Source organism: Oryza sativa, chromosome 4 (genome assembly GCF_034140825.1).
Source record: "Oryza sativa Japonica Group chromosome 4, ASM3414082v1".
NCBI lineage: Eukaryota > Viridiplantae > Streptophyta > Magnoliopsida > Poales > Poaceae > Oryza > Oryza sativa.
Genome location: NC_089038.1, coordinates 23,556,127 through 23,580,798, shown reverse-complemented (window position 1 = coordinate 23,580,798; position 24,672 = coordinate 23,556,127). Strand labels below are relative to the sequence as shown.

At 42.8% G+C, this 24,672-nt stretch overlaps 1 protein-coding gene and 1 long non-coding RNA gene across 3 annotated transcripts; both read left to right on the top strand.

The window, feature by feature from the left end:
• The first annotated feature begins 4,764 nt into the window (after window positions 1–4,764).
• On the top strand, window positions 4,765–8,115 carry LOC4336061 (formin-like protein 2). The gene is made up of 4 exons (NM_001419400.1): window positions 4,765–6,506; window positions 6,635–6,825; window positions 6,947–7,182; window positions 7,295–8,115. The coding sequence occupies exons 1-4, from the start codon at window positions 5,083–5,085 to the stop codon at window positions 7,943–7,945; spliced, it is 2,502 nt and encodes an 833-aa protein (NP_001406329.1). The 5' UTR covers window positions 4,765–5,082; the 3' UTR covers window positions 7,946–8,115.
• Window positions 8,116–10,984: 2,869 nt separating this feature from the next.
• Window positions 10,985–17,014, top strand: LOC136356286 (uncharacterized). 2 transcript variants are annotated; one of them, XR_010740989.1, is made up of 4 exons: window positions 10,985–11,085; window positions 11,175–11,245; window positions 11,757–11,838; window positions 14,750–17,014. It is a non-coding gene; the product is annotated as an uncharacterized lncRNA (long non-coding RNA). The 2 variants fall into 2 exon arrangements; XR_010740988.1 differs by lacking the exon at window positions 11,757–11,838.
• Window positions 17,015–24,672: the final 7,658 nt, after the last annotated feature.

Sequence of the window (24,672 nt, the reverse complement as noted above, 5' to 3'; positions counted from 1 at the left end):
AAATTCCAAAAAGCTCACCCTTCCCCGGCTCCGGTGGGTTCCCAAACTCTGACCGGGGCCCCTCGGGTGGTGAAAGAAGAGGAGAACCGACGACATATCAGGCTACCAGTGACAGCAGATTGGGTTGGGGCGAGGGATGGCAAACTACTGGCACCTCGAAAGGAGACGTAGGAGCCAGAGGAGTTTCGAATTGTAGCCGAGGAGCGTGGTCGACACATGTGTTGGAATGTTGCAGGGGAGGAGCCCCGGACGCTGTCGGGAAGATGGGAGCAGAGAAGGTGGGGAAGCTTCGTACTGCAGGAAAGAACTTTGCGTTGAGCTGGGAAGAGCGCCGGCTGTCGCGGGAACAAAGCTTGGTGGGGGCACGGCATGTGCGCTCCGCCTCTTCGAGAGGCGGACGGCGGACAGAGGGATGGAGACATGGAGTCACGGAGAGATGGGGGCAGCTATAAAAAAGAGATATACAGATAGGGTTGTGCTAGTCTACGGTTCATATTTGGGCTAGTTGTTGTGGGCTTTCCTCTCTAAATTGTGATATTTGGGCCAACTTGCCTCTACCAAGTGGGTCTCCTGGGCTTGCAGTGTACTATATTTTAAGTGCTAACAAATACCCCGGGGCCTCGCGGGTAAGTTTCATCCCCCGTCCCCTCAAATGACCGGGACCCTGCCCCGACTTCCCCATGGGTTAGAAAATCCCCCGTCCCCGGTCCCTACGAGGAAATTGCCACCCCTAAGCTGTCAACAGCTCTGTCTCCTTTCGGCTGATGGGTGGTGGCGGTGAAGGGGTAGAGGTATTGTAGGAGGTAAAAAAAACTGGAGTAATAAACAAGCATCTTAGCTCACTGCATATATAGTGAAGAGTAGCAAACATACCAAAAAAATAAATATTAATCCAACATTTAGATTTTTTTTGTCCGTTTGCTACTCTTTACTCCCTCCATCTACTTTTGATAGACATATTTTTAAATCTGAAAAAATTATTTTTATAGACATATTTTAATCCAACAATCTATCATCTTAATGACTTTCTCAGATATAATGCGTGACTCTCCATTCCTTCATAAGATTGGCTACATGTGCATCGAGAAATGTAAATATTAATGAATCGCTTGTTTATGAGAAATGACTGGTAGCATGTTTAAATGGATGATAAGTAGAATTACTTATCCTTGATCTGTGTGCCAAGATGAAACATGACTATCAAAAGTAGATGGATAGAGTAACATATATGGCTGAGATTCTGATTTATTACTCCATATTTCTTTTTAGATTTTTACCTTATCAATCTCATCACCGCATGATTAGCAACTATTACGGTGTAGGGGTGGAGCTGCCTACCTGCCATAGTGCCATCAAATGCTGGTACGAGATGGAAATAGTTACGTTAGTTTCGTGCTTAGGATTAGCACTTCGCGCGATTTTGATACTTATGATTAGTGATGCAATGCTGGATTAGACACCGAAGTCAACACACAGTACTGAAAAACATGATGAGATATTTGGTCACAATTAATCAGTAAATGAAATTGTTTCAGTTTTGCATTGAAATAATGAAATTGTTTTGAGTTTTGCATTCAAATGAAATTTTAGCGGGTTGCAAAATGACCAATGATTTTTCTTAATGAAAATCTGGTGTTGTGGCCCCTTTCTCTAAAAGCAATGAGGTTGTTTGAAAATAATGTGTAGGACTTCTAAATCCACTTCACATATGTGCATGCTCTTTACACGTACTTAGCGATAATTGGAGGCGCCTAAAGATCCCTCCTGAAAGACATGCACATATGTGTACTCTTAAAATTATTAATTGTACGGAATACAGTGTTGCTGATGCCATAGATTTGGCATTGTTGGCACAGTGCACATGCTAGCTATTTGGCCACAAGCCAACATCGATCCTAGTTAAATCACTTACAGTAGATCTTTTTTTTTAAAAAAAAGAATACTATCGCCGGTATGGATTCTAAATTGTACAATTTTTTTTCGCGGACAAAAGCTTATATAACCACCCAAAAACCGCGTTAAATTGATTTGAATTGGAGTAAATTTCAAGGGGAAAAAACGTGCATTGCCCCATCTTCTCATAAATTCTGTGTTTTTTTTGGTTAATTTGATCTTGTCATTGCAAACGTGTGACTTTTACAGTACAATATACAACAATAGTATATACTGCAAGTATACATGATCTAACGGTGTAGATTGATTTGATTTTTTAGTTAATTAGATTACAGTATAAAATTTGAAAGAGTAATTTTGTCTTTTCTTTGTTATTCTATCAAATCGTGCTATCATCACGTGTTTCGTCATCAAATGGCGGTCAGGATGCTCCTCCTCTAGTGCACCATAAGATCCAGGACTAGGTACTCTCAATTAGAGTCGCTCAGTATTTTTTTTATGCTTTCAAAAAAAAGTGTATTTTTTATTTTCTATCAAATTTCTAACATGTCATTCTATATACTACCAGTATATATTGATAGTATATTGTACCATAAAAGTTCTATGATAAATGCCATTACAAATTACCTATTCATAGCCGTGCTACTCAAATTTTATAAAATTAGAACCATACCATCACCGTGACGTTTTTCATCTTCTTCCCCATCTGCACGTGGGGTCCACCCCTCAGATTCATCTTCCTCCTTTTTTTTCTTTCTTTTTTCTCATTCCCTAAACACATTTGCAATGGCACGGATCAAATCAATCTCTTTTTTTTTTCTTTTTGCTCTACATTGTCTTCAGTACAATTATCTGTTCGGTCCTACCCGTTGTCGGTGATCGGACCACCCAGCTTTCCGGTCCTTAAAACGGAGTAGAAGAACGGGAGATATCAACGTGAAGTACGGCTACCGGAGTAGTAGCAAGTTGCAAGCTCTCCCCGGTTGTTTGAGGCTGGCCGGATGGCCCTGGCTCCTCGCATCAATCACGGGCTGCGCCGAATCGTCAAGAGGCGTATCGTTGACGGATTTATGTCTGATTTGATCGAGCTTGAGATCGCATGTATATTTGTCGTAAAACTACAAGGCCCCCTCGAAGCTTGAATGCTATCAATGCAAAGGGAAGGAGCCAACGAAGGAGAGGCGAGAGCGTTGAGTTTGGTAAGAAAAAAAAAGGAAAAAAAAAGAAAGCTAATAGAATCGACCATGCATGCAATGCAACCACTTTTTGATACTGATGTCCGAATAGAATTGAAATCAACATTGATTGATGGAGGGAATTGGCTAGAGAGTACCCCCTGTCTTAATGCTTTGGCTTATATGGCTAAGTAACAATGATTAGCTTGGAGGTTAAGCCCAGGAGGTAAGGTGACTCGATCTTCCCTCCATATGATGCCCTTTAGACCCTACTTAAGTCTCATCCAAGAGAATTATGCATCAGTATCATCACTGTATTCGCTAGTCTGTCCTGTGCCGCGTGCAACTGATGCAGTGCCATGTTTGGGTGAAACATGTCTTCAGAAGTTCAGATGTATCTCTGGAGAGAGGAGCCTGCCACTCATCCCATGCACTTCACCGACTTGGAGGGCACTCAATTCTATCCCAAGTTTCCAACCACATCCAGGGCCCGGACATTCTTCAAGGATGCTACCAATCTAACAACACAGATACACAAGGGTAGGGCATATATGGTACAGTTTGTTAAAAACACACCTCCTGACAGCTTGTATGTAGTACTACCAGTAGCTGTAAAGACCAATTCAAATGTGTGAGGCCAAGGGCATTGAATTGTTCTCAGGGGAGAATAATGGTCTCAGATCAGCAATGGTAAATGGGGGTACTGCTGCTGATAATATTATTGCTTGCATGAGGGCCATAGCCCATACAGCCTTGGGGTAAACTTGCATGAGGGCCATAGCCCATACAACCTTGGGGTAAAAAACAAGGCTGCAGAGAGCACACAACAAACTTGCAAAGGGACAGATGAACAAAGACAACAGGAGCAACTGGAGGCTGCTATAAAAAAAAAGTGAATTTCTGTGCCAGATTGCTTTACTATACATTTGAATCTTACTGACCATGGTAGTAGTAATAAATTAGTAACAAGTTCAAACTGAGCTGCCATGTAACAAGATCTAGTTTTGGATAAGCTGTGGTCCATGTTTAGTGATAATGATAGTATATTACCTTTGGGTTATATACATATGACATGGATAGCATATAGTGATAGCGGTTATCAAGCCCCCTTTAGAACGGAGAAATTTCACGGGAATTTCGAAGGCAATGAACCAATTCATGTAAAATTCATGCATTCCAAAAGAGCATCCCAGATTTCTTCAGATATTAATTTGTGCCTCATGTAGTGTACCCAACATCGTGAAATCAAACCATTTTTCTATACCCAGCTTCGTCTTTAAAAAAGTACCAAATTTGCCAACGACTCCTTTGGAACAAAGTAATCTTGGAGGAATTTTTATAGAATTCAAATCCTATGGAAAGTGTCCTATAGGTCCTTTTGGAACAAAGCAATGGCTGTTTTTGGAGGATTTTCAACATAAGACCCAACCTAATTTAAAAAAAAATCACTCTCTTTCTCTCTCTCTCTCTCTCCATCTCCTAATTCCTACATTTTCCATGCGTTATATCCAAACAATTATTTATGTAGTTTTGATGTGATTTTTCATTCATAGGATTTGAGGTGCCAAGTATTCCCGTGTTTCGGAAATTTCGGAACACTAAATTAAAAAGAGGAGTAATTGCCCAAGAGAGAAAAAAAAGGAAGTTTGATACAGCAGGTCAAGCTCAAGGTCAAAACCCAATGGGGCAGGTGCGTATGGAGGCGGTGACGCAAAGCATATACACAGGTACATACATGCAACAATGCCGTCACTGACTCGCCGCTCTGCTGCACGGACCTGCCATTGCCATGGGATTCCTTGGAGTGGCATTGAAGCCTAGCTAGCTCTACGTTTGAGCTGCCCCCGTGTGTACGTGCCTGCCCGCCGATCGGCCATCCCCTTGGATCTCGCAGCTTTCTCCAGTTTCAGCTTTTGCTTCTCCTTCTCCCACGTCCTCTCTCTCCCTGACCCTGAGCCAAAGAATCTCTCCATCCTCCATCCTTGAAATGGTTTGATGCCTGCAGGCATCAGCCATGTCCAGTTCAGCCAGAGGAATCACCCTCCTCTGCCTCCTCTTGATCGTGTCATCCACTGTTCTCCACTTCTCGATCGGCGGCGGCAGCAATGGCGAGAAGAGGAGAGACGATGGTGATGGTGACGGTGACGATGAGAAGGTGAGGTTGTTGCTTGGTGCCAACGCTCTGGGCGAGCGGGATAGGCGGCATGGGCATGGGCATGGAGGTGGTGTCTCTTCGGCGCCGGCGCCGGCTCCGGCTCCGGCTCGTGCCCACCTGCCGCCGCCGCTGCTGCACAAGAACGCGCGGCTCCCGGACCCGGTGCCCGGTAGAGTCGGGCTCGGGCACAGGAGGGGGAACGCCACCGCGGCGCACAGACGGCGCAGCGAGCGGGAAGGGAAGAAGAGCACGCCGCTTGTCGTGGTCGCCGCGGGCGCCGCGCTGTCCGGCGCGGCGGCGGTGCTCCTCGTCGTCCTCGTGGTGTTCCTGGCGTGCAGGAGGTTCCAGAGGAGGGCCATGCCGGGCGCTGACCAGAGCGGGACAAACAAGGTGAGCTTCGATCCTGGCCCCGACGTGTTCTACCTGGACGCCGTCAAGCCGTACGTCGAGGCCGACCATGGCGGCGGCGGCGGTGTTGTGAAGACGGCGCCGGAGTTGGCCGGGCCGAAGGAAGAGCCCAGGTGCGAGGAGGAGGACAGCGGAGTTGCCCTGTCCGACGACGGCGCCGACTCCGTCCATTCCTCGTGCTGCTTCCACTCGTCGCACTTCTCCTACTCCGAGCTCCGGGACACGAAGCCGGGGAGCAATGGCGTGTCGCCATCGCCATCCGGCCGGTCAAGACGACGGAGCTCCGCCCCTGTGACGCCCTCAGAGAAGAACAAGGCTGCGAGCCCTTATTCGCCGCAGTGCCCGCGCACGCCGAGCAACAGGGAGCGATCGTCTCGCGCCCACTCCCCGAGCTCGTCGGTTTCGGACTTGACATCGGTGTCGACATCGGTGGTCAAGGATCATGAAGTCCGGCGAGCCGTCCATTCCCTGATGTTTCCAGAAGCGCAGAGCGGCGGCGCGGGGCACGTGAAGGAAGACGAGGCAGAATCAGGCAATATGAGGCCGCCTCCTCCTCCTCCTCCGCCGCCGCCGCCACCGCCGCCGGCAGTAACACAGCAGCAGGATGTCAAGACAAGCTGTGGACCGGCCGTTCCCCCACCGCCACCGCCTACGCCTCCGCCGCCACCGCCACTGCTCGCACCGAAACAGCAGAGCAGCGGCGGCCCGATCCTCCCGCCGGCGCCCGCGCCGCCTCCTCTGTTCAGGCCGTGGGCGCCGGCGGTCGGGAAGAACGGCGCGCCGCTGCCGAAGCTGAAGCCGCTGCACTGGGACAAGGTGCGCGCCGCGCCCAACCGGCGGATGGTGTGGGACAGGATCCGATCGAGCTCGTTCGAGTACGTACACCCAAAACCCACCCCATCTCCCCTACGACTACGAACGAGCTCGAGGTGTTCGACACTTCGACCACACGAGCGTACACGTTTTCGCGCCACACGCTGATCAAACCACGTCTGATTCGCAGGCTGGACGAGAAGATGATCGAGTCGCTGTTCGGGTACAACGCGAGGTGTTCGACGAAGCACGAGGAGGTGCAGAGCCGGAGCCCCTCGCTCGGCCACCACGTCCTCGACACCAAGAGGCTGCAGAACTTCACCATCCTGATGAAGGCCGTCAGCGCCACCGCCGAGCAGATCTTCGCCGCCCTGCTGCACGGTAACCAAACCGCACGGCACGATCGAGCACGAATCAACACCGTCCTGCACGGCACAGTTGGTGTGTGTGTTTAATTTGAGTTTTTTCTTTCTTTCTCTTGGTTTGGATGGATTGGTCGCAGGGAACGGCCTGTCGGCGCAGCAGCTGGAGGCGCTCATCAAGATGGCGCCGGCCAAGGACGAGGCCGACAAGCTGTCCGCCTACGACGGCGACGTCGACGGCCTCGTCCCGGCGGAGAGGCTGCTCAAGGTGGTGCTCACGATACCGTGCGCGTTCGCGCGAGTGGAGGCGATGCTGTACCGGGAGACCTTCGCCGACGAGGTCGGCCACATCAGGAAGTCGTTCGAGATGCTCGAGGTGAATCTTGGGGTGTTCGTCGCAATGGCGGTCTTACTGATTCTGCAGCTTTGTGATTATACTATTAAGATTCTGAGTTTGGAAATGGCGTGTCGTTCTTGGTGTCTGGAAGGAGGCGTGCAGGGAGCTGATGTCCAGCAAGCTGTTCCTGAAGCTGCTGGAGGCCGTGCTCAAGACCGGGAACCGGATGAACGTCGGGACTGCCCGCGGCGGCGCCATGGCGTTCAAGCTCGACGCGCTGCTCAAGCTCGCCGACGTCAAGGGCACCGACGGGAAGACCACGCTGCTGCACTTCGTGGTGCAGGAGATGACCCGGTCGCGCGCCGCCGAGGCGGCGGACATCGCCGCGGGGCTCGGCGCCGAGCTCACCAACGTCAGGAAGACGGCGACCGTGGACCTGGACGTGCTCACCACCTCGGTGTCCGGCCTGTCGCACGGCCTGTCCCGGATCAAGGAGCTGGTCGGGAGCGACCTGTCCGGCGACGAGAGGAACCAGTGCTTCGTGGCGTTCATGGCGCCGTTCGTCGCCCACGCCGGTGAGGTGATCCGGGAGCTGGAGGACGGCGAGCGGCGGGTGCTGGCGCACGTCAGGGAGATCACCGAGTACTACCATGGCGACGTCGGCAAGGACGAGGCGAGCCCGCTCAGGATCTTCGTCATCGTCAGGGACTTCCTGGGGATGCTGGAGAGGGTGTGCAAGGAGGTGAGGGGAGCCAAGAATTGCCATGGCGGGAATCCTGCCCTGAACCTGAACAATGTATGATACCGCAAATATTGGGGTGAAAGAACAACATTGTAATTCTTGGCTTCGGATTGTTCTTGACATGATCTTGCCAGATTAGAACAGATCAGTTCGTTTAGATTACAAGCATCCAGCTCTTCATCTATCCGAAGTTCCGATGTGCATTGCACAATCATGCAAGTATGCCAAAATCACACCGTACAAGCGTTCCTGGTACCGCAAAGCAGACAGTACCACTACTATGTCTGATACACTGAATATCACTCTTGATCTGGGGGAACCAGTGTTTGAACGTTGAGGGAGTTCAAAACAGGAACACGACAAGGTTGAGATGAGATGCGCGAAATAGCAGTGGTACTGGTCGAAGCCGTTTGTTTGCTCCCGCGTTTCTTCCGCTTTTGTCTCTTTGCCATGATTCCTTTTTCCCAGCAGAATTTGAATCCGTTTGCGTCACCTGCAGAGTATCAGAGGCCCACGTTGTTATCAGAACCGCTGTTTATTTCCACTGCTGCTGTGTCTGCCTCGTGCTTCTTCAGGCCCCCCCGAGGAGTTTTACTGCCGACTATATAACTAGTATACGACAAGTGACAGTATAGAAAACTACCGTACTCATGTTAGTGTTGTGATAAGATACCTACGAGGGATATCATTATCACGGGAGCATGGAGAGTTTGAACTTTTGTATCCGTAAGCAGAGACAGTACGCATGATATGTGCTAAAAAATAGTACTAGCTGAAATATACATCAAAAGAGGCATCTGAATCTTGGAGACCAGCCTGAGGTAACAGCACAATGGTCTTCAGTTATATACTTCGATTTAGAGAGTAAGAGCTTTTCGTGATATACTGTATTTGATCTTGATAACAAGCAGAGCAAGCGTGCCAAATGGCCTTGGCCGGAACCAATAGCCGTCGGAATAATTAACTATTTGCCACTCTTACGAGCGGTGCTAAATTATTTGCATCCGGTAACTGAGAGCTCGGCCCATGAGCTACAATTGTCACCACTAAGAAAAAAGTACCAAAGGTCCCTCAACTTGTCATCGGGATATAAAAATGTCCTCGAACCGCAAAACCAGTATGCGGGGTCCTTAACTATACAAAATTGGTCACCCGAGGTCCTTTGGTGGCGGCTGAGTCAGCGTGGGACCCACGTGGGGCCCACATGTTAGGGTTATCCACGTCAGCCTCCTCTCCCTCTTTCCCCTCTTCTCTCCCTTCCTCATCTCTTTCTCTAGGCAGCCTCCTCATCTCCTTCCGCCGCTCTGGGCAGGCCGGCGCCGCCGCCCAACGGGTGGGGAGGAGAGCAAGGCGGCGACGCGACGGCGGCGGCGGCGCCAACTCAGGTGACAAGTTGGACTGCGAGACCATCCGCTGGCTCACCCGCGAGCTAGGGCACAAGTCCGACAGCGAGACCATCCGCTGGTTCATGCAGCAGTCGGAGCCTGCCATCGACACCGCCACGGGGATGGGCACCGTGCCCGCGATCACCACCATTGTCGACGGTATCCTCCGCATCCCCACTGAGTCGCCCTCCGCCGTCGCGGCGGCTGCCCGCGGCGATGAGCCCACCCCAAAGCGGCGTAGCAAGCTCCAGCCGACGCGCGCGGCGACCGACGACCCGGTGGAGGCGCTGGCCATGGCTCATCCCCCGCGGTCTACTACCCCTTTGTTGCTGCCCCCCTCCTCCAAGCCAACGGCGGTGGCTCGATCTCAATATCCAGCGGCCTCGCCCCCGCCTCATCCGCAACAGCACCCACAGCCGCTGGAGGCAGCACAATCCCGTTCATCGCCATGCCGGCAGCCAGTGACGGCGGCAAGCAGGTGATGTCACCGGTGACTGTGTGGATGCTCCCGCCCGGCGGCGCGGGCGTGGTGAACCAGCCAATGCAATACTTGGCGTTCCAACCCAACCGCGACTAGGCCAACTTCGCCAGCAGCTCCAACTCCCAGCATTAGCCATTCTACAACGTGGGGCAGAATCCCGGTGTCCAGAATTCCTCGGTTCTCCTCTCCGCCGGGCTCCTCCCTCGCCAGTCGCCGGCCGCGCCGGCCCTCCCCTCCGCCGCGCCGCCCGCGCCACCGTGCGTTGCCGCCTCACCTCGACGGACCTCCAGCTGCTCCCCCGCCGCCCGCGCATGGAGAAGGCCGCCACCGCTCTTCTCCCCAGCATGTTCCCGCCTCACCACTGCTCTTCTCCCCTGCCGGTTGCCGGACCTCCTCCTCTCCCGCACCAAGTCGGTGCCGCACCAAGCCGCCGCCGCATCGCCCGTCATCGGCCAAAGTGAGAGAGAGAGTGGAAGGGAGAGAAGAGGGGAAGAGATTGTCCTACGTGGCATCATGGCATGTGGGACCCATGTGGGTCCCACGCTGACTCAGCCGCCACGTAGGACAAATCCAGCGTCAATACTGCCCTAGGACCTCGGGTGACCGGTTTTGTATAGTTAAGGGACCTAGCATATCTGGTTTTGTGGTTGGAGGATGTTTTTTATCTCGCTGACACGTTGAGGGACCTTTGGTGCTTTTTCCTCACCACGAACTGACGTCAAGGCCCAACTCGTTTTCCTGTCCTGGTCGGTCAAATACCTGAAAAGCAGGCCGTGCACAACACCCCAACCAGAGTTCAGTGGCGGTTCTCCTACGACAGGCTTATCCTTAGAGCAGCTCCATGCGAGGATAAAATCGAACCATGTGAAAACAAAGACCGAACATAGCAATTGTATCAGTCGACTGCTACGAATTTGAGAAAAAATCCACCTCCAAAGAGGAGTCGAAATAAACCGATTAATGCCCCGCCCCCATCGGGATGGCTATATGGCTGTCGACTGATTTTCTATAGCTGGATCATTCGTTTTGTTGGCCGTTTGATTTATTTGAGATTCGTGCAAGCTGGTAGGGCCTTTGCTAGTTGGGTCTGTGGGCTTTTTATTCTGTGTGGGCTTTTGGTTCTGAATTTGCTTTGGGCTTGGACAATTGCTTCGGGTGTATAGCTTGGACTTTTGGTCTACCATGGGACCCACTTGCACTGTTGACAGAGAGAGACTGAGTGACTGTGTCTGTGAGAGAGAGAGAGTGAGAGCATACAGGGCGAGAAAATTTCTTGCTCTCATCGTCCCACGCGATGCGGCGATTGTGGAAGGCGACACAACATCGATTCGCCGGTGATCTCCTTCTCCTCTTCTCCAGTGAATTTAGTTCCCGTTTGTTTACTGCTTTGTTCATCGACGCGTCGACTATTTGTATTTTGTAGTGGTGGGTTTTTGACGCTGATTTGTGGGAGTCATCGACGATTCGTTGGCAATATCGTTCTTCCTTTCTCCGGTGAGTCTCATAGTCGTTGTGTAGTGTGTTTTGTGTCCTCGTCGTCCTCGATCCGAGCTTGTCGTTGTTTCCTTGTGTGCTGCAAGGTTTTAGTTGTTTCGATTTGGATATGTGATGTGTTCGATTTTCGAATGTAACTCGGTAAATCCCCTTGTTTCTTATTCAAATCTGACATGGTGATCTCCTTGTGTGAGTTTTTCCCTTTTATTTAGGGTATTTTAGTTTTTTTGTGGGGATTTGTGCTATGCAATGTTTCAATTTCGAGTTGTGTGGTGTGAGTTGTCACGGTGAGCCCCTTCTGTGAGTTTTTCCCATTTGTTTAGGGTATTTTAGTTGTTTCCTGCGGGGATTTGTGCTATGCGATGTTCCGATTTGGATCTGTGTGGTACAAGTTCCTCATGATACATAGAGTAGAAGATGAGGAGAAGCCTTTGCGATGCATTGTTCAGCCTTGCTAGCATGCTATTGACCTTCTCTGAATCAGAATTAACACATGTTATTTTGATGACAGTGACTGAATCTCTTGAAGCATCCATGGCCTTCTTATGCTAAAAGTCTGCAGATGCTATATATGCTATGTGGAATCTAGTTTGGTATTTTTACTCTTCGGTGACCACCTTAGACTAATTTTATTAGATCTGTAAAGAGCACAAGTTATTGAAAATTTTGAAATGCATCAATGAGTTTCCAACATTTTAGTATTATCATGCAGATTGTCTGACATTTTCATGACCAAGTCTGCTATAAATATATAGTGATGCACTTTTGCTGCAACAATAAATTGTATAAAAATGATTAGTCCCTCATGTCAAATTAGAAGTAGTAGCTAAACATGATTTTCTTCTAGTTTGATTTATATGTAAGACCAATTAGTGGGATATGATTATGTATGGTTCTGGACAAGAGCTTCTTTGCTTCCTATGAGCATTTTTTTCTTGAGCTGATTGTCCAGGATTGAGAGGAAAAGGACACATGGAGAAATGGGCTAGTCTAAAAAAATAGAAAGCATACATATATGCACAACTGATTGATTTACATTCTTGGAGTGCTAGTTCTAGTTTTATTTTTACAATGCATCCAGCATGCACCTAATTGAAATTTTGATTGCTTGTCTGCATTTGGTTGCTTGTGTCCCCTGATCTGTCCAGATCATCTTTCTCCTTGATTCCTGTTATCAATGCAATGGAAAGATTCTATAATATAGTTAAAATTCCTGGAAATAAATGCACAACTAATTCTTAATCTATATGAGTTCAGCACAATTCTGACATTAAGTTTAAAATATTTACCTGAATTTGTTTCTTGTATTTTCATACAATTCTTTCTTTCTTTCTCCTTGTTCCTATGAGTCCTGTAAATAATGAGTTGAGTCAGTTGGTTTGATATTGGAATTGAATTTATTCAATTGCTACTGCTATTTCTTTTTTAGATAGTGGAAAATTTAAGAACTGCATACTAGTTTGAATGTGACTATTTGACTTGTAAACATGTATTCTTAAATAAGAAAGCATGTAAATAATTAAAATAGTTCTAAAATTAATCGTGCTATAACTATATGATCCAATTTATATCTAGTACTATAAGTATTTGATTTTAAACTAGTTCATGATTCTTTTTCTATTGCGACTAATTATATTTTGCAAGTTGATCAACCAAAATTGGATCAAAATTCTGGTAAGTCTCTAAACTAATAAGTACTAGTATAATGCTAAAACACTTGTTCTAATCTAAAATAGTATCAATTACAACAGGTCTATATTAAATTTACAGTGTAGTAAATATGTTATTCTATCAAAATACTACTGTAAATTATGTAAATAAGTAAACTTTATTCCCCACATAATAAACAGTAGAAGTATTGTGATCACCTTTTTTGTTTGAATAGATGCTATCCATTCGAAGCAACTCTGTATTCTTTGAAATGTTTATTTCCTCCAATCGACCTGTATTTTGAAATTTTGATGTATGATAATCCAAACAAAATTCTTAATAATGAAAAATGAACAATCAACTAAAACTATAGATTTGATGAGCTAATCTTGGAAACACAAATATGAATTACAATGTTTTTGGCAAACAGCGTGGTAGAAGAATGACCAGTAATTTTGTTTTGAAGTGAGCAACCTTGCACATTTTAATTATTTTCCCAAATGATGATAATTAACATTTTTAGTAAACACATCAGTGTTTTGTGGGTTATCTGGTGAGAAATACTAACCTATAGTTAACGTTTGTTTTCCCATAGCATTGTATCTTTCTGTGATATGTGAAAGTAAGTGTATTAGAGCTCTCTAGTTTTAACTTTAATATGTGGAATAAACTGAAATTGTCATTTTGATTCATGCATTTGTTGTCTATGGTATTCAAGTTCTTATGCATTTGATGCATGTGTCTTCATACAACTATTGATTTTTCCCTCCTTGTTTCTTTCTTTCCTGCAAATAACGTATTGTAATTGTTAAAGTTGACTTATATGATGCTTCTATCAAAATTATAGTGTTTTTTTCCTGTAATTGTATCACATATGTACTGTAATTGCATAACTTTTGAGTTTATACATTAGGATGAAAATCGAATGGTACTCTATTGGTGCTATATTTGAAAAATAATATGGCAGATTCCTGAAATTAAAATTTGCATTAGTAATCAGATTTTGCAGATCCCTGAAACTTTGTTGGCACCATCATGTTTTTGAAATAGAAGGGATTATGAAGGGATTATATACCTCTAGTGAGATGTTATCAGATAAGCACTCAAGTTCTGATCCATTGTTTGATAAAAATAGTACTTTATGTTTCTAAACAGATTTGAGATTCAATTATATATGATAATATACATTAATTGTTCTTCTACTATTTTTGCATGAATAAATTTTTATTTACACCATGCATACTGTATTTAAGTGTGAAACAGTTTGTATGAATGATCTACTTGTAAGTTTCTGAACTTAATAGTTAAAAGATTGCTTTGATTCAAACATTGAATTGATTATGATTTCAAATCAAATATTTTATATTTGTGATCATCTGATTTATAAACTATGTTCATTTTTAATATAATTATGAATTGATTTATAATTTGATGTATTGAAAAGTTATATGGAACTAAAGGTATACATTTACATTAAATGCCACATGGTGCACAAATTCTAATATATTGGTTGTTTCAAATTTTAGATTTTGCATCACTTACATAAAATTAGTACTGAAATTACAATATTTTTTATATGTAATTCATTATCAATTGGACTATAGTTTGTTTGAATAATCTCTATTGATAATGTGCAAAATATACAGAGATGCATAATGTGTTGTTTGGCATTCCAACACACGGTTACCATTCTGATTTCAGTATAAGATAATTTGAGTAGTTCATAGAATCTTTTTTTCCATATGTCTCCAGATGTTGTTTACCTGAGGTTGTTTCTTCCATTTTCTTTGATTTTGTTCCATATGGCTGGTTGGAAATTTTGTTCTGATTAGTGCTGCATTGTTTCTCTTGCAGGGAAGTTGATTTGAATTGGTGTCCTAAGAGGGAAGCCATGAATGCGAAAAAGATAAGTACTGCACACTAACTTTTTGATATGTTAAGAGTTTTGAATTTTGTTGATATCGATACGTTACACTGACTAGTTCGTTGAAATTATCTAAAAAAAATGTAAGGTAAAATTATCATGACATTACAACAATTCTGAATTTTTTAGGTCTAGTTCTATTTCTAAAATGACTTTTTTTGATATTCAGGTTTGCATTTATCTGCCTGATGTGAGGCCACTTTTTTTTATAGAGAATACTTCCTGATCTGTATGTTTGAAACTTTATCAATTTACTTCCATGTTACTTCTGAAATTTAACTCTAGATATAGTATTGTGTTAAATAATGAACTGAGTTAGTAGTTTGTGTTAGTTACAGGAATTTACTATTGAAATTTCACCTTTTTTGTGTAATTTTTTAACTAAATAACTGTAATATCTTACCTGATCAGTTTCTGTTTTTGAATTGAAACTGTGTAACTTAAATTTGTTCTATCAATCTGTGAAACATGTATGATGGATTGAGATCACTTCACATGGTAGATTTCAGATGATTGATTTGTTTTCTATACAGAATTTTACACAGTCAGATTAATAAATGCAGAAGTAAACATGATCTTTTATCTCCTTTTACTTTATACTGATGTCTTTAACATTGTCTATTTGGAAATTGTCCACAATAACTAGAGTTCAGGTATATATTAGGGCCTATTGATGTATTTAGGTTTAAGTTTATTTCTGAAGTGACTTTTTCTGATATTTAGATTTTGTTTTTATCTGCCTTATTTGAGACAATGAACTCTAGATGTAGTACTGTGTTAAATGATGAACTGAGTTAGTAATTTGTGTCAGTTACAGGAATGTACTATTGAAATTACAAAATTTTTTTGGTGTAATTCTTTAACTAAAAAAACTGTAATATATTTGCAAACATGTAAAACAGTTCATAGTTTGCTATAATGAATGTTTTTTTGCTGTTTTGTAAGTATGTTACTCTTTTAATATTTTTGTTTGTAACTTTGAATAATTGACTTTGCTGTCCTTGGCTACTTTTGTGTGTTCTTCTTGATCTTGTCCAGTTTGTTTGTTTGTATGTAAATTAGAGGACTTGTTTCTTGAAAATGAAAATGAAAATGGTGGCTAATATCTTCACTAGGAGAAATATGATGTGCATTTTTTATTCTTTTTTATGTCACCAAGTTAAATGCATGGTTTGAAATTAGTATGCATGTGTACTTTATCATTTTGCACTATAAATACTATATCTATTACTATTACTATAGTGCATTAATTCATCAATTACAGTAATTTATTACTGAAATTACACTCTTTCTTTTGTTGTAATTCCTTAACTAAATAACTGTAATATGTTTTGAAACATGTAAAATAATACATAGTTAACTGTAATGGATGCATTTTTTTAATTTGGAATGAAGGTGTTGAACCAGAGAATGAAATTAATGATGATGTTAATGAAGCTGTTCAAGATAATGATAATTTTACATCATCTCCAATGGTATAATTTTTTAACTCACTTTTTTATTAATTACATCATCTCCAATGGTATAATTACAATGTAATTTTGTACAATGTGTGTATTTGAATAGTTTTATGCTTCAGTTGTATAATAGCTGAAAACCTTGAAATTGTTAGGGTGTACAGTGTGTGCATTTGAACAGTTTTATGTAATCTGCAAATGGTTAAATAGGGTTTTCTAATTGAAAGATTGATTATGGTGACAATTTGCATTGCTACCTAATTTGTGTTGATGACAAGAATGTGCAATTCTTGCTAGACCAGGTAGAAATATAATTGATGTTCTGAATTTTTATGATTGATGACAGTTACTAATTCTATTGAAGCATTCAGGGTGTTTTTGAGGCTATAATTTTGCAAATGCTATATGCTATGTGCAATTTAGTTAGGTATTTTTAATCTTTCAGTGACAATCTTGCATGAGTAAAGAACAAAAGTTATTGACGATTTCAAAATGAGTCATAGAGGCTGATTTCCTGATGCTCGTAGATATTTTTCATATTAGTTTCAAATTGATTTTAGATTGTTACATGACTAAGACAGGCTGACTTTTACTAAGTTTCAGATTGTTCTCTGTATTTCAATTTACAGTACAAACATATTGCAGTTACAGTTTAATAGTACTGTAATTCTATTAGAAATTTACTGTAATTTTTGAATTTGTCCTGTTAATTCAAAGAATTAAGCATTTTACTTTTTCTGGCTTTGATTTGCAACTTTTCTTCTTTTCCTACCTTCTTGTTGATTCTTGCATTCTAACTTTTCTTAAGGTTTGGATCTCTTCTGTTTTCGATTTGAAGGCTTGTTTGAATCTGGATTTTGATTCTTACTATCTCCATATCCAATATCTTTTATCTAGTGGAGTAAGCTTCGCTTTTCCTTCTCCTCACTTTCTTCCATGGCGCGAGATTGATCTGGGATTGGAGATGTACTCTATTCCAGAAAGAAGTGGTACATCGTGAGCTGGAAAAACGTGAGCTGTAATCACGTGCAGTAAAGTTTTCCAATTTTGGCTTTTTGGGCTAAATGGGCTTTTAATTGGGCTGACCCTTTTAATTGGGCTATTGAAGATTTTTTTGTGCAAATTTGTTTTTTAGTTTTCTATTGTTTGATATTAAATTGGGCTTTTTTTTATCTGGGTTTATAATTGGGCTCAATGGGCCTTTGATTGGGCTGAGCCGATACGATGGTGTCAAAAAAAAGTCAAAAAATCTGAAGTTATATATATATATATATATATATATATATATATATATATATATATATATATATATATATTATTTTTGGGCTTGTAATATTGTGAGCTGTTAGATGTTGATCCAATGGTATCAAAATCTGAATGATTCAAGCCTCAAAAATCATTCGATTCCTATATAGACAGCCCCTTAAACATATTGTTTGTTAGACATGGCTGTTGCCGCATCCGTCAAACCTAGCCAAATAAATCATGGTTCGTGCAAGCCATTGGTTGGCCAACTTTGTTGGCTTCTCCTCTATATTTGTAAACATGTTTGTTTGTCGATACCACTTCATAATTTGGACCCTCAAAAATGGGCAATGACTCCATATTATATACATAGTTTTACAAATTATCTGAACTCTACAGTCTCAAATTCTGATCTCAAAACAACCAACAATCCCATTGTTTTCCACCCCATTTACACAGGAATATAGCATCCCATCGGTTTGGCCCCAACTTTCAACCATAACGCTACCCATAAAATTTAAACCCATTTGAAGTTCCGCCAGGTTACTGGCAATTCCCAACTTCAAAGTTATCAACATAGTATTTCTGCTCATGGAAATTTTCATGGGGTAGTAGAGCTTAGGGGTGGGCATTCGGTCTAACCGAAAAGTTTGGTTCGGTTTCTTGGTCTCTTAAAAATTTCGGTAATCAATAACTCAAGACAGATCGGTCCTGAACAAAACTGAAGACCGAACAATTCGGTCCTCGGTTAGTTCTGTTCGGTCTCGTTCATGACCGAACTAACCCGAGCAGAAGTCCTCAGAAGTTAGAACAAAAAAAATCACAAAAAACAAACCGCAAATATTTGATCGACAAATCAAAAAGCAACTCAATATATCAATAGATAGACAAAGCATCTCAGCATCTGCACACGCGACTAGCAAATTAAAAATATTCAGAGAGACAAAAAAAAAGTGGAGGCGGGCTCGCTGTCGCTGGAGGCGGTGTCGTCGCGCTGAGGCGCAAGCGGGCTCGCTGTTGTTGGAGGCGGCGCCGAGGTGGAGGCGGGCTGGCTGGAGGGCAGAGGCGGTGTGGCGGCACGATGGAGGCAGAGCCGCGGAGGGTGGAGGCGGCGTGACCGCGGGTCCGCGCCGCGCGAGACCGTGAGCCCGAGCGCGATGGATGAGGATAGATGGCGGCGCGGCGCAGCGCTGTGGCTTGCGGTGCCTCTTGTCTCTATGGCTGAGGCCTGAGGGTTGAGTGCCTCTAGGGTTTGGTTTACTGGGCCTATTGGGCCTCCGAGCCTACTAGGCTAGAATTCGGTTTTCTCAGTTAATTCGGTTAACCGAGGCTAATGACCGAATTACCCGAATAAATTTTGGTCTTTCAATAGCTGAGACCAAACTACTAACCGAATTTATCGGTCTCGGTCTTTTCGGTACAGTCTTATTTTGCCCACCCCTAGTATAGCTATCGGTCCATTATTAGTAGTTGGTTTAGCAGCTTTGTTTAGAGTTGATGGTGGTAGTGGTTCGAGATGTGAGGGCTTAGTTTCTTTGATTACTTGTCCAATAGCTCCTACACAAAATACAAACAAAGACCAAATAGGATTGAAGGCTAGAGCGATGTTGGTTCAGATGAGGAAAAGAAAGGCGAGTGCACGCATTGGTCTGAAGAAGACAACATGTGGTTAATAAGTGCTTAGTTGAACAACTCCAATGACCCAATCAATGGCAATTAAAGGAGCCTTATTACTGGAAGCCAGTCATAGAAGAATACAGCACGTATATCTTTAAAGGAACAAAAAGAACACATATGCAGTACAAGAATAATTGAAATACAACCAACATACTTGTTCCAAAGTCACATGGATGTTGGACAGGAAATAAAAACACATATATTAAAGTGAACAATTTAATGAGCAACTTATGGAGTTGGTTTATGAAAAATACAAAGAGGTGAAGCAAACATTGAAGCCCTTCTCATTTGAGTATTGGTGAAGAGCAGTGAAGGATAAACCTAAATGGCTTAATCAAGATTATTTTACAGGGAAGCAAAATTGTATTTTACATGGGTCTTACAAATAAATGCTATCGTTGCATCTGTCAAACCGAACCAAAGTTTTGTTCGCCTTCCGTGAAGTGCAGTAGTTGATCGAGAACTGAAGCTGCCCTTATCTGTATAGGCTACTCCATGCGTCCCAAAATAATTTCATCTTGGATCTTATGGATACAAAATAAGATGAAGACAAAATAATCCAATATCAATGGTTTGATAAGTTAGATGTTAGTAGGGGTATCGAAGGAATAAAGAGATCAATTTGCGAACCGATATTAAGTATTATCTTCAGCCAAGAAAAGTGCAATTTACTACTTATCCTATTAATCACTACTGGAGAAAATCATCTTTGATGGGTTGGCCAAAAATCACAAGAGTCCCGATTTAAATAGAAACCAAGACTAAAGAATATCGTTCGTCCCGGTTGAAAAACCTAACAACACTTTTTTACCAATCGGGACTAAAGATCATTGTTAATCCCGGTTCAAAAAATACCAGACGGTATCAGACCTCTCTACTATCTGTTACCAACCGGGACTAAAGAACTAGTTTTAGTCTCGGTTGTTAAACAACCGGGAAAAAAATTCGGCAACCGCGCGCTAAAAAATTCGATTTACTGCCCCGACCTATTCTATCTCATTATCTCCTCTCACCCGTCCTCTCAAGTCTCAACCTTATCTCTTCACCTCCTCTCCTCCCCTCATTCTCTCACCCGGCCCCATCTCCTCCTTCGGCCCCCTCCCCTCCGGCGGGCGATAGGTGACCTGTGCGGCGGGGGATGGGAGGCGGCGCACGGTAGGAGGCGCTGGCCGGCGCGGCGGAAGCCGCCGTGGCAGCGGGATGGGAGGCGGCAGGTGGCCGCAGCCGGTGCAGCGGAAGCAGCCGCGACGGCGGGATGGGAGGCAGCGCACGGCCTCGGCGTTTATGTCTTTTGTTCATCATGGTTCTTTCTAGTTTCTTCTGTTCACGTTTTTTGTTTATGTGCTTGTGATATGATGATGGTAGTAAGGGTTAGAGTGAATGGGATATGGAGAAAATGCAGCTTGATGTATTTGGGGATTTGTGGAAAGATTTATGGATGATTTTATGAATGATTTGTGGTGCTCGAAATCAGTAGATGCAAGTGGCAAAAAAGGAAAAAAAAACTTTAGTCCCATCTTTAGGTTGGTGTTACCAACCGGTACTAAAGATCGATCTTTAGTCTTAGGTATTTCACCCGAGAGTAAAGATGGGTATCTTTAGTCCGGGACCAGGGTTAAAAACCTTTTCTCCATCGGTGAATCACATCATATTTAAATTTCTCTCTATTTCACCCTCAACCACTCTCTCTCTAAACCCCCTTATTCAACAGGGGCAGCTGGATAATTTTTCCTCCCTATTAATTTTCCCTCGCTCAAAAAAATACACTTCCATTGAAATAGACGATGTAAGAGAATAAAAATGAAGTTATTTTGCGATAAATGGAAGAGACAAAGATGTACTGCATCTGTCTTAAAAATATAATAATTTTAACTACGTATTCGGATGAGTGATTGTCAAAAACATACTTTTGGAACGGATAGGGATGAAAGGAGTGTAGCTTAGCTCGCCACACCAAACACATGCGCATCAGCGCACCCCAGTTGCGGAGCTGGTCCCGGCCGGCCGGCGAGGACAGATCGAGTTTGGTTGGTTTCGCTCGTTTTGCAGCCCACGAAGAAAAACGCAGAACAACAGCGGTTCGATGAACGGCGGCCAGCTAGACTGTACTGCCATATCGACCGCGGCGTATGCACTCCGCGGCCGTGGTAAAAGAGTGCTAAAGCCCTCCCCACGGCAGGCGTACGACTCAAGTCACAACTAGGGAAATACTGCGCGCCGGGCGCCCGACGGCTGTAGGAAAAATTGGACGCCTCGGACACCCACGCCTTCTGCCGCTCCTATTTCATATAGTTTTAAAATGAATTTTCTCTTAAACTAATTATCCAATCTACGATCCGATCACACCGTTGCATTCGTTGCGATTAAATCTTTACAACAAGACCACGCATGATTATATTTCGATAAAAAATATTTTAGCTTTTCTATTGATATTTTTTTTTGAATGTTGCATATGATCTCTTTTGATGTTTTAACCAGTAGTTTTACGATGTTTCAGCTAGTGTACTCGCGATGTTTCACTATGTACGGATCAAGTGTTGCAGTGGATTTTGATATTTATGGAACACGCCGTTGCAACAAATCACCCACATATTTAGTAAACCCCCTATTAAGGGAATTTGGTTTATTTTTTGTTCCACCAAAAATGTTTCACCTAGTGTACTCACAATGTTTCACTATGATCTAATGTTGCAGTTAACTGAAATATTCCATTGCAACAAAAAACCCACATATTTTGAAAACTCTCTATTAAGGGAATTCGTTTCATTTTTTGTTCCACCGAAAAATGTTTCACCTAGTGTACTTATAATGTTTCACTATGTATGGATAAAATGTTGCAGTGAACTGAAACATTCTTTCGCTATTTGTTGAAACATTGTTTTTATATAAGGTGAAACAACACCCGATTTAAACGAGTGAAACATTTTTGATCTATTTAGTGAAACAATTCCGATATACCTGTTGTAACATCGTACAACATTTAAAAATAATTCAATAATAAGCTAAAAAAAATTTCGTCGGAATATATCCATGTGTGGTCTTGTTTAGAAGATTTAATTGCAACGAATTTAACGGTACAACCAGATCATAATTTGGATAAGTAATTTAAGAGAAAAATCAGTTTAAAATAGTTTTGCACGTAAATCGGATGCTGGCGTCATGTGTCTGTTGACAGAAAACACGAGGCCTGGGAGATCTGCTTAACTCCAGTGCAGGTTCAAAGCTCGCCTTCGAATGTATGAGCGTGCCAGTTGATTTGATACTGTAATCAACAAGAAATAGAAGCAAAGAAACCGCAGTTAAATCTATAAATGATAGCCAATCGGCTAGGTACCGATGACATATCATTTATCTTTGAGCAGATGTCGTATATGCATCGATCGGCAGTCATTAATAAATAAGAAAGGACTGAATCTACTCGATCGGCTGCAGATATTACCAATATATAATCTTTATATCGGTATATACTTAAATCAAGTGATTGGGATAGATCGGTCGCCATGCCGAGACAGTATAAATCACTTAGATCGAAATATATATTAATAATGAGACTATATACGTTCATAGCATAGCCGATCAGATAGATCTAGCATGTATCGGCTAATACTCCGATACTACTCTATATTAAGATATTAAAGCAAGTAGAATATACTAAACACAAGCCTAATATACTTAAATGCAGCAAGATCTTAACATAAAGGGCAGATTTAACATGTCAATTAAGCATATAGGATAAAAAGTAGTTAAATCAGGTAAGATCGGCTGAAACTCCGATACTACCCTAATCAGCAACCAAGAAGCGGGCTAGAGATTAAGATTCTAATCATGACTCATAAGGTCAAACTTAACTGATGCAGCTATAAGTATGAAAAGAATGACAATATCTAGACAATCAAGCCGTTGGATGTGTCATAGAGTGGTAGATATCCTATATAATCTAAGTCAACATCGGTATTTAACCTAATCGGCTGCCTTCTATTGACGGATGTTAGCCGATTGTAGGTTGGATATCGATATTGCCAAGGATTATGTAGGATATATGATAACTTGACGAATTACATAAACAAGATTAGAGTGTCATAAAGATGGAAGCACTAATCCCGAGAACGCAAGCCGTCATAACAAGTTTTACCTCTTGTTGAAGATCGAAACCGATGCAGCTCAACCCGAAAGCAAGAACTCGTTGAAATAAAACTAAAGCAAAAAAAGTGGCGATGCGCCGAGATTGTATTGAACGTGTGTGTTTTTTTTTTCAAGTTACATAGGGCTCGGGTCTATTTATACCCGAAAATTACAAGATATGTCCATAATGGACACGACAACTATCTCTAACAAACTCTAAGATACCATAAGTCTTTGCGGCAGACTTTTGCCCAAGCATATCTGTAAGGAAATTACATAAAACATCCTAATTAATAGATACAATTGCCTTCTCAGGACTCTATCCATGTGCGGCAATCACCTTGAAGCACCTCAATTCAACCCGATGTCATACATCAAGTTGCATTGTCGGAATCGGCTGCATCGGCTTACCTAGCCCGACTCAGACCCAGCCGATCCTAATCGTAGCCGATCTGGACTCCAGTCGATTCATGCTCTGTTTCCGAACTCGATCTCCGCCTCCGACTTTGCTTCGATCTAATCTTCTTTCCCGATGTCGATATTACCAAATTTGGTTGTTAACAGCGTCCGATTTTTCCCAAAAGCATCGGACATCCGAGCCGGAGTTGCCTCCCAACTAATAGAGCCGAAGCCCTTCTGCGCAACAGCGTGGCGAGCTACGACTGTGGTGCGTGGAGATGAGAGCGATCGTGGACAACTGGACCGGAAATGCTAAAGGGCGATCGCTCGCCTGGGGGTGGGGGTAGCGATCAATTCGCCCCCCTCCCCCTCCCTCTCTCCACCTGGTTTCCTTTTTTGGCACCGCATTACTTTCCTATTTTAGTAAATTTATGCACCTAAAGTTTATATATCTCAAGTTTACACATCTAAAGTTTAGAGACGAAAAGTTTATAAGTCAAAAGTTTATATATCCGATTCAAATTTGAATTTGAATTCAAATATTTTTGTATATATAGTATTTCTATACATCTAAAGTATAGAAATATTACACCTAAAGTTTATATATCCGATTTAAATTTGAATTTGAATTATATCCGATTCAAATTTGAATTTGAATTCAAATATTTTTCATATATAGTATTTCTATGCATCTAAAGTTTATAGATCTAAAGTTTATACACCTAAAGTTTATATACCCGATTCAAATTTGAATTTGAATTATATCCGATTCAAATTTGAATTTGAATTCAAATATTTTCTATATATAGTATTTCGATACATTTAAAGTTTATACACCTAAAGTTTATAGACCCAAAGTTTATAAGTCAAAAGTTTACATACCCGATTCAAATTTGAATTTGAATTCAAATTTTTTATGTATAGTATTTCTATACATAAATTTTTCTAACTTT

Coding starts and splice junctions, on each gene's coding strand:
- LOC4336061 (NM_001419400.1), top strand. CDS start 5,083: ATGTCCAGTTCAGCCAGAGGAATCACCCTCCTCTGCCTCCTCTTGATC. Junction 6,826..6,946: donor CTTCGCCGCCCTGCTGCACG/GTAACCAAACCG, acceptor GATTGGTCGCAG/GGAACGGCCTGTCGGCGCAG. Junction 7,183..7,294: donor AGTCGTTCGAGATGCTCGAG/GTGAATCTTGGG, acceptor GGTGTCTGGAAG/GAGGCGTGCAGGGAGCTGAT.